At 40.9% G+C, this 10752-nt stretch overlaps 1 protein-coding gene across 1 annotated transcript; it reads right to left on the bottom strand.

Moving 5' to 3' along the window:
* Positions 1 to 881: 881 nt before the first annotated feature.
* On the bottom strand, positions 882 to 10752 carry CREBL2 (cAMP responsive element binding protein like 2). The gene is made up of 4 exons (NM_001278110.4): positions 10625 to 10752; positions 3609 to 3806; positions 2766 to 2913; positions 882 to 2069 (listed from the first exon to the last, which is right to left on the bottom strand). Coding segments are annotated over exons 1-4 (363 nt in total). The 5' UTR covers positions 10640 to 10752; the 3' UTR covers positions 882 to 2067.

Below are 10752 nucleotides of genomic sequence, written 5' to 3'. Positions count from 1 at the left end.
TGGGAAACAGACAAACACTGTTGCTCATCACATCCAAAAATTCCAGTTCCCCATTTCCTTCATAAAAGCAAACTCCCAGAGAACTTTCTTGCATAGTACCACGGGAAATGAAACCAGGAAAGAATGGATGGAAGAGAGCAAGGGTGGTATTTTTGATGAGATCAGTGCTGCATTTATCACAGTGGAACTGTTCCAGTCATAAATGCCACAGTCTTCCTGTATGGTTTCAGCATCTTTGATTCAGAAAGATACTTAGGTACATAAATAACTTTTGAAATATATGTTTAATTACAGTACGTTGTTTACATATGAAACTAGAAGTGCTGTGTAAGTCTAATTCTAACCAAATCCAACATATTACGCTTTTGGCACGCTCATGTTATCAAATCCAACTGCAAGGTTCACAGATTATAGTATTGGACATCTGGCCTACTTAGTTGTTTTTCTGGATTTTTTTCTTTCAGAGAACACAGAAAAAGAACAGGCAAGAATACAAAAGATCTACACTTATGGGTTGGCGACAAAGTCGCTGTCTTTCAGAACAAACTGCAGTTCAGAGCTTAAAATAGGGGGTGAAAAAAAAAACACAACTCATTTCCATCTCTGTTTCAGTGTTGCTTAACTTTTCATAGTAGTTTTCTATGCCTATGCAACACTTCTGGAAACTGTTAAGTAAGTACACGTGTGGTGGGTCTAGAAAATAAACTGAAAGCCATGCTTCAAGGATTAATACAAGTACTCAGAATGAAATTCTGAAAAGAACTGTGCATTGTACACTGAAATATGGCACTTTATTATTTTCAGTGCTTTTGAGTAATTCTAAATGAAGATAATTCCAAACAGACATTATTAGTTCAATAAAAAGAATGCAACATTCAGTCTAGCAAAGTCATTCATTACAATATTTATTTTATGAAACAAAGAAGAAAACATAAAATTAATTTTTTTTCCATGCATCTCATAAAATACAGAGAAAGGCATTGTCAGAAACAAAACAGAGAACAAGCAAAGCAGAAGTCCCACTGAAAATCCTGGGAGCTCCACTCTTTGCTTTTCATCACACACACACACACACACGCACACAAAACACATGTGCAGAAGAAAGTGCAGTCTAAATAAAGTAACAGGTCAACTGTCAGTGTCTTAAATGAGTAAATCAGTCCACAAAACTTTTGCCATCACCTCTGTTTTGATAAGACCAAACTGATGCAACTTGCTTTCCTAGTTACGTGTTCTCAGCATTATCTTTGGCTGGGAACTGACAGCAGAGCTCATATCACATCACAGCCTACAAAGATACCTGGGCTCAAATTTTAGGTAGATACAAGAAAATAGCAGGGCACAATCAGTGGCAGTTGTTCCACTGCTGTAAGTAGAGTGTAGGTGGATTCTTTGACTGTCTTACTGAGGGTAAGAGGGAAGAAATACAATCTGTGAAAAATGTATGGGCAGAAGCAGGGAATATATGTAGTACTTCTCTAAGAATTCTATTAACATAAAAGACACATAGTGTTATAAATGATGCAGAAAACAATACCTTTATTCAGGTTGAAAGTCACTTTGCTATAAAACTTTTTACTGAAAACTTGATGAGACTCCTTTTCCTTGTCTTGCAGCATTCTATTTAGCTTTAGCAAAGCTGTTACAAGATCTTTCTCCTGCTTTTATTGTACAGAACCTCTCAGACTCCCATAATGGTTACCAACCACATGACTACTGTCCACAAAGCCAGTCTAATTCTAGTCTCAAGCCTCTAACACAAAAGCAGCCCCCATCTCTTACTAAGAATGTCCAAAAGCTACACAGCTGTATTTTTTGGGGGTGAGGTGTAGAGAAAGTAAGAACAAGGCTCCACTTAACACAAACACCTATTACCCCAGAAGCCCCACTCCATGCAGGTTTAGGAGTACCACAAGCAAGAGTTTCACGTGGGGAGGAGCGAAGAGAAGACAGCAGACTGGCATCCTTCAATCCGGACCCAGGGATGCATCCACTTCTCCAATAACAGCATTCTTCTGCTAGCTACCAAGCTATCTCTGCTGTAGTGCAGCAGGTTCTGCATTTGACTCCTGTGAATGATGCACCATAGGGAAAGACTGTTATAGTGACACATGTGTTTTCTGCATTGTTTCTTAAAAGCAAAGCTAGGAACATGTAAATAGTAATTTAATCTGTAGCATGAAATATTAAAAGACTAGAAAATAGGAGATACAGAATTGCCTGTGTTACCTTAACTCAGTCCTTTGCATGCATGTATCAGCAAAATGAAAGATCATGTAACAAAGTCATCTTTCAATCCCCAGAAGAATCTTATTTCATTCTGCTGACGAGCACAAATGAGGCAGAAAAAAAACCTCCATTGGAAATCACAAGTTCAGCATTTCTCATTTTTGAGTGGTTGCAGCTAGAATAATGTTTTCTTGATCAAGTTTTAAAAATTAAATTATGTTAGGTACTCCATTTCCTTGACATTAGGAAAACAAAAAATGTAGTAGAAGATTATGGTCTCAGGCCTTCACAGGCCTTACTGAAACACAAGTATTGAGTCTACTTTTAAAATAACTACCCAGCCTCCTAACTAGTATGATTTCTGTGTTGTCCACGTAAACATTACACAGAATCTTTGTACCACCCACTAAACCCTTTGCTTCAATCAACTATTTGTGCCCAAGAGTACATCCTTATGTTTCTTCCTACACCACAGCCATCCTCCTACACCATAAAAGATGTAATGAAATAGGAATTAATTATAGGCGGATACTTACAAGGATTGCCGCTGTTTGGTTCTGTCTTCCCAGCCTTGGTGAGTTTGGCTGAGTTCTGCTGTGCTTTGCCCTGCTCCTCTCCAGTTAGTAAGGCTTTTATTTCAGAGGGGATTTTCCCTTGGTCCATTGCCATGCACCACTGCTTGTACTGAAATACGCAAACATGTTAAGCATTAGCAAACTGCCAGGATCACATTAGCAGACAAAACAAAGCTGTAATCTTTACCTTCCAATATATTCATTTAAGGTTTGAATTTACTTACAAAACTGCAGAGTACTAACGAGCTAAGCATGTGTCCCTGGTTGCATACCTGGCTTCAGTAAATCCTGTTTCAGTCAATAAACTGCTACACGATGGCAGAGCTAGACACAATACTGTAATTATTAAACAACATGGAACACTTTGTGCATTTTCTTGCTGTTAGCATGCCAGAATACCGTTCCAGTTCATGGCCTATTAAAAAGAAATATTTCACATGACTCTGGGGCTGACTGACTATTAAGAGGTCCTTCCTGATTGTGCAAGGCAGAGTTACAGGACATTTGCCTTGTTCCTAACTCCCTCATCTAAAATTCTTGATTAACAAACCCATAAAATGGTCATATGCAATGGTGCTTTCTTAGCTTACTTCTAGTTCATAACCAGCAGATAACTTACAGCATGATGTTCATATTCATCATGCAAAGTAGGCAAGCAGCTGAGTGCATCTGCTAAAGATGTTTTAATATTCTATGGCTAGCCAAATCCCACTCTCACTTTAGTTAATGCTATTTCAGGAACAAAAGTCCACAATGGTAGGCCCCAAACAATATTGAGGGTCAGGTTAAGTGATGGTTTCATACCATTTCAAGCTCTTCTCTGAGAGCACAGATGGCTCGCTCTCGGCTTGAAACCAGCTCTTCCAGGTACTGGTACCTCAGCTTCTTCCTGGCTCTACACTCTCTTGCACTCTGACGACTTCTTTCAAGTTTTGCCTTCAAGTCTATTTTGGCTGGTTTACGACCTCGCTTTCCTGGTTTCTTTACTTTGCCTCCAACCACCTGAAAAAGAAAGGTACACTAAAGATGATGTTCTACAAAAGGAATGCTGAAACCACGTAATTGTGCCCATAGCTGTCTCAAGCAGAAAAAACTTGCACATACTTGGGCCAATTCTAGAGCACTAGAGGAAAGAAGATGTAGCTCATTTCAGGGGCTGATGTACAAAGCTTTGAATGATAGCACCAAAAACAAGCCAAAAGGGTTAGACTTGATATTGAATCAGTTCTTAAGTAGTCCTACTGTATATGTCACTAACCCAATTTGGAGGAGCAATATCACAGAAACACAGAATGGCTGAGGTGAGAAGGGACCTCTTGGGTTCATCTGGTTCAGCACCAAAGAGCAGGGTGCTCAGGATCATATTCAGACCATTTCTGAGCATGGATCCTCCACCACAACCCTGGGCAACCTGTGTCAGTGCTCTGTCACTCACACGCTGCTTCTTCTGGCCCTCTCTTCAGCAGCTCTGTATCTCTCTTCTACTGGAGAGCCCCAAACCAGACACAGTACAACAGTTCTAGGTTGTACTAGATTTCTAGGTCCTCTAGGAGGACCTCTAGGAGTTTCTAGGACCTCTAGGTCCTAGAATTTCTAGGACCTCTAGGAGGGAGAGAGATGATTTCTAGCAAAATAATTTTAGTATTACCAGCAACCCCTGCCCTAGTATGTGTCAGCTCAAGAATACTTTATTATGGAGTTTAACACTTTAAATTTGAATAAAAACAGAACAAGATTTATATCAATACAAACCAAAACTTCGTTTTGCTGCAATAAAATGACAGCATTTTCAGCCTATTCTAAAGATAAAACATCTCTGAATTATCTGCACCTCATCTGAAATTCCTGTCTGGATTTATTTCAAAGGAACCTTCTGAGTGTTTTTACTAAATAGGAGATTCAATTCCACTGAGTCCTCCATTTGAGCTGTACTGAATCACTCTGGTCATATTTACATCTGAAACAGTTTGATACAACCTGGAAAACTGACTTCTCATGCAACCTATCCCAACAGTAATTTCTTCCACTGTGTAATTTAGATCTCCTTTGCAGAAAAGCAACCACGTAACTTCTTGCCCTACCCACTGATGGTTCTGGAACCATTCTGTCCCTTCCTTCGTGGTTCCATTTTACAGATCTGAAAGCACCTCTTCCTACAAGTACAAAAGAAAGAAATAGTTTCCTCAAAGTTTACTCTGTGCTTCCCCACCCAAATATATTACTCTTACTAAGAGAATGTGGCATACGAAAGCCTTTTAAATATGGTATGAAACCCAGCACACTGGCCATAAGGTAGTACTGCCCTGTAAGCATTACTTCAGTCACAGGTTCCATTTCCCCTCTTGAGTGAGGGGAAGTGAGAATTTCTCTCTATTTGCATTCTGACCACACTGTTTGACTGGAGAGGGTGTGGAGAAACACACCTAACACACACCTACATATAGGAATTTCAATGCAGGCCTAGTGGTTCACCACACTGTGTATAAACTACTTCTTCCTAAGAGAGATTGCACAAAATATCGGAGTTCATAAAGAAAAGAAGACACTTTCTACTGTATAAGGCTGCAAAATAAGTCAGCTTCAACATTCAAAGAAGTCGTTTGTTCTATAAACTTAGCAGGCTGCAATAAAAACAATAACATAGTGAACCAATGTGCTAGAATGAAAAAACAGATTATACAATTGAGCCTATTCTTTCTTTGGAAAGCAAGTCAACAATCACATGCCAACATAATGTACCCTTTTGTACATTGCCTCTCCTAATTTATTCAGGAGTAGCTGCCCCTCAGAATCAAATAGAGAAAGTACTTAATGGACATCTAGCGATAATGAAACAAACATAACACATTCAGAAAAGCCAACAAAAATCCAGTCTTTCACATTTGAACTACAGAATACAGATTGAACAATTCATTTACTCCATGATGCACTTCCTAAAATCTTCTAAACTCAGATACTGTTTTTCAGTTACTGCATGTGGGAAACCATTAAACTTGAAGCCCTACAACAGGACGATCTGGTCCAAGGCACAAAGCAACATCTGCTACATCTCTAACAATTCATTACTTTATATAAAACTTTGTGCAACTTGCAGCACAAAGGAACACATCCTAAATAGCCTCCCTCATCTTTGTTGCCTTCGCTCAACTTTGGGGATTTCCGAATCTTAACTTTAATCTCCCCAGCACTCATCTGATTACACAAGCAAGCCACCAAAGTTGTACAGAGCGAACCAGCCACGGTCAAGGGAAGCAGCAGCATCAGCTAAAGAAAAGTGGCTGTCCTTTTTTGGGCATGCAAAGTGCAGCTCCGTCCTCACCTAAGGAAGGATCGCATCCTGTAGGTCACTGTTTGCTAGTGGTCTCACCACTAGGACTGTGGACATAGTGAAGAGCTTCCTCCCCTTCTTTCAGCAGTTAGACCCTAATCATCTGCCTTCACACAATCCCAAGAGATTCATACCGTCTCCATTGCACCATATAATCAGAATCACCCACAGCTAATTAAATAAGTGATTTAACCAAATCTTTCATCCTTAGTCGTTTTTCCTTACCAATATTTAGAAGCTTCTGCTGTAACCTTAAGCAACCCAGGGAAAAACAACAACTACAACAACAAAAAGCCTGATAAATGCTTTGCTGGCATCCCACGTTACCAGATCTTTAGTCACGTTTACCTAGTCAGTCACTATGCTGATGTGACAGAAAGAAGACAAAACAGAAATTCTAGCTGATCCCAAGCACGGCAGAGAACCAACAAAAGACAAGTATTCCCTCTGTATTCCCCTGGAGTTTATAAAGGGATGGGAACTACTAGTGGGGATTTGTTTTTTCAGGGAGTTATATGCCATGAAGACCTAGAACAACACTAACGATGAGATTTGTCACAGAAATGTTAATAATGACACCCATCTGTCAGAAACTCATCCAATCCAAGTCCGTATTTCAGTTCAATCAGAATTCAGAAAACAGAAAAATACAGCTTATCTCCCTTTCTGATACAGCACTTAGACTATAAGATCACTCTTGTTGTGCTAACAGTGTTCGAGCACAAAATCATTTGACCTGGAATTGGAAATAGCTTCAATTACCTGCCCTGACATGGAAACAGCCATCAGATTTTGGGCTGCTTCCTCTTACTATTATTATTTATGCAAAAAGGGTTTCAGCAGATGTCTGCAGATGATGGCCAGAATGTGTCACAGAGCTGCCCTCCGTGGGAAGGAGATACTTGCTGTGGCTACTAGCATTTGCCTGCCCAAGGAACCGAGCTACTTGGAATGACACTGGCCTGTCACATAAGCAGGAACTGCACAATCCGGAAGGTTAAAACAATGCTACCCATTTTTCTTCAGTGTCGATAGTGCTGACCAGCCCAGTGCCTTCCAGCAGTTTTTGGCTCATTCACAGATAAATAAATTGCTCCTAAGCACTACACCAGCCAGTGTTTTAGATCCAACTCAAGAAATCATCTTCAGCAGATTCTTGTTTGTATTAATAGCATAGGTCTGCAGAATCTAAATGGTGATTGTATACAGAAATTATAGAAAACTACAGAAATGATTGGGAAGGAACAAAATCAAGCCTAAACGCTGCATTCACTACAGTAGAAAGGAAAAATAATCTAGTGATGCTTGCAAACATTTTTTTCTTTTCAAAACAAATAATCAAATTAAGTTAGTTACAATAAAGATGAAATTATTCAGTCTGCCAAGTAACAGCACATCACATGAGACTGTAGTATAGAAGCCATCCAGAAAGTACTCTTGTTGTTCTTCCATTACACAATATTTTATGTACTTTGCACAGACTAGATAGTTAACTTTCACTGGCAGACTCAGTAACCTGAATCACACTGAGCAAGCACCTGATAATGATCCAAAAATGTAAGATATTAAGGGAGCAAGCGATTCATACAACTTAGGCAAGTATGCCAATAGAAATTAATACAAAAGGTCTATCCATACAAAGTGATTAATTTATTAAGAAGGTAATCTTTAGCCGAGAGGGTCATATTTTAGGTTTTGTTGTTGTTGTTTATTTTTACTTTTTATTAATTTCAAAATACCCTTTTAAACTTGAACATGAAAGTTTTCTAGATCTGATGCTTGTATTTTCTGCCTCTCCCTTTCATTTTTACTACTTCATCTAATCAAATAATGGTAGGGGTTGGAAGGGACCTCTGGAGACCATTAAGTCCAACCCCCCTGCCAATGCAGGTTCCCTAAATTAGGTCACACAATGAAATATCAATCCAGATCTTGAATATCTCCAGAGAAGGAGACCCCACAATCTCTCCAGGCAGCTTGTTACAGTGCTCTATCACTCTCACAGTAAATAAATTCTTCCTTCGCATGGAACTTCCTGTGCTCGTTTCTGCCCATCGCCCCATGTTCTACTGCTGCATGCAGCTGAGATGAATCCATCTCCCATCGACTTGACTCTTACATTTTAGATGTTTATAAACAGCGATGCGATCTCCTCTCAGCCTAATCCAATCTGAAGAGTCCAAAGTCCCTCAGCTTTTCCTGGTACAGGAGTTGCTCCAGGCCCCTAACTCATCTTTGTGGTCCTTCTCATTTTGAGGAATATATTAAGGCTGAACTATTTCTCTAATGACCTCTTAAACCTGACAGGGCTAAATTATAGGGTCTCATCTATTGGAAAGTAACCCTGCAGAGGACCTGGGAGTACTGATGGACAGTGGGTTGACCATGCAAACATTATGCCCTTGTGCCAAACAGTGTGTCCTGGTGCTTGAGAAGGCCAGTGGTATCCTGGGACACATTAAAGAGAGCATGAGAAGCAGGCTGAGGGGGGTGATCCTCCCCTCCAGGTGAGGCCACATCTGGAGTATTGTGTCCAGTTCTGGGCTCCTCAGTTCAAGAAAGACAGGGAACTACTGGAGAGGGTCCATCAGAGGGACACAAAGATGATTAGGGGACTGGAACGTCTCCCTTATGAGGAAAGGCTGAGAGACCTGGGACTGTACAGCCTGGAGACTGAAAGGGGATCTTGTTAATGTGTACAAATATCTTAAGGGAAAGTTTCAAGAGAATGGGGTCAAGCTGTTTTCTTTTGTGGCTGGCAACAGGACAAGAGACAATGGGCTCAATCTGAAACACAGAATGCTTCATTTGCACATGAAAAAAAACTTATTCACTGTGAGGGTAGCAGAGCACTGGAACAAGAAGCCCATATCTCCTTCTACAGAGATACTCAAAACCCACACGGATGTTATCCTGTGCAGTGTATTCTGAGTGACCCTGCTTGAAGCAGAGGAGTTGGACTAGATGATCCCAAATGGTCCCTTCCAACCTCAACCATTCTGTGTTTCGGTGATAGAACACTAAGAATTAGAGAAAATGTACACCTTGCAATTCCAAATTCTTTACACAGACAAACAAAAAACTCTGAACATGGGTGGATGTAGCTATAGAATGGTTACCTCACTGCTGATGTAACTTAATTACCTCAGCTTATACAGGAAAATTCCTTTCACAGTCACCTCGTTCACTTCCATGATAAGACTCTCAGATTATACAGTCCAGCCCTTCCAATAATGAGGAAAACGTGACTAGGTGGAACTTTTAAAAGGCTTCAAGGACGTGCTTGCTTGAGCTGGCAGATTGTGCTGGCTATAAAATGAAGTATAAACAGTGCTTGCTTCATTCTCACACAGCAACACAAAATGGGAAGCACCCTCCCAACAGAAAGATGATCTCCTCAGTGGAGCCATCAAACTCTTAGGCCTCATGAATTTGTTCGGAAAGTAATTGTAGCTCTACAAAATAACAGTGAATTTTTTTTTCAGTGCAGCAGGCCCTTACTGAAAAACATCAACAATTTTCAGTATTAGATATGGAGATCTGAAATCACCCAAGAGTATCACCTAAGGGAAAACCTGGTGAGGGAAGTACAGTTTTCACTTTTCCTTACTGACAGCCACATCCAGTAGTTCTGGGCAGCACTGCTTTTCAAAGTCATCATCCTTGAAAATATCTCAGTGATAAGCATTACATGAAAACATCATATTGTGAAATTGTATTTGAGACTGAAGGAAAGAAAAGGAAATATTCCACTCTGTATATTTTTTTCTTCACTTCACATGAGTTTTTCTAAGGAAAAAAAGAGCAAACACCTGCGTTATTGATTGGGTGCCAATGTAAAGTTTATTTAGTCAATGTGTCCAACGACTTTTTCAAGAGAAGCAGATTAGTGAGACCTCACAAAACACAATGATTGTATAAAAGAAGTTTTAATGAAAAATCTGCAGATTTCCTGCTATAAAGTAATTCTAGAAGTGAAGGAGCTATATACGCCTCTAGAATTAAACCTTCTGTATGCTCTAAACTAGTGCCTGACCATACACCCTGTTTCATTCAGTTAACCCACACAATTGTAAGCATTTTGTTGACATAAGCGATTCTTGACAAATATGTAAACGTGGATTAAACCACACAGAGACAGGAGTTGGACTCTGTGACCTTGGCAGTCCCCTTCCAACTCGGGATATTCAGTGATTCTGGGCAAATTATCCCATCCCGCGGCCTACCTGACTGTGGTTCCACCCGGCTGATTCCTGGGGACTCGAGCTCTTAAGGCACAACACCGATACCCCCACAACCACCGCTGCAGCCAGCTGAAATATCCGAACTCACCGGGGGTTGTGCACCTCCACGCTGAGCGGATGCAGCGGCAATTCTGCCAGTCCCACGGCCGCCCCACGAGCTCTGCCATCCGCCCCTGAAAGGACGCGGCCTCCGAGGAAGCCCAGCTCCGTTCGCTCCCCGGAACCAACACGCAGCGACAGGCCCTTACCTTACTGTCATCCATGTGCCCCGCCAGCCCCCGCAGACCCACGCAGAGTGCACAGAAGCCGCCTGCCCTCAGCCCCGACGCTCACTGTCCCGCAGCCGCCGCCATCGCGCTCCGCGCTGTTTGTTTAC

Source organism: Gallus gallus, chromosome 1 (genome assembly GCF_016699485.2).
Source record: "Gallus gallus isolate bGalGal1 chromosome 1, bGalGal1.mat.broiler.GRCg7b, whole genome shotgun sequence".
NCBI classification, from domain to species: domain Eukaryota; kingdom Metazoa; phylum Chordata; class Aves; order Galliformes; family Phasianidae; genus Gallus; species Gallus gallus.
This window is presented reverse-complemented; position numbering and strand designations above follow the sequence as displayed.

What these genes read in the sequence shown, in the direction of transcription:
- CREBL2 (NM_001278110.4), bottom strand. An exon ending in TCAGAGAAGAGCTTGAAATG is followed by an intron (nt 2,914 to 3,608) that starts GTATGAAACCAT and finishes TGCGTATTTCAG; the next exon opens with TACAAGCAGTGGTGCATGGC.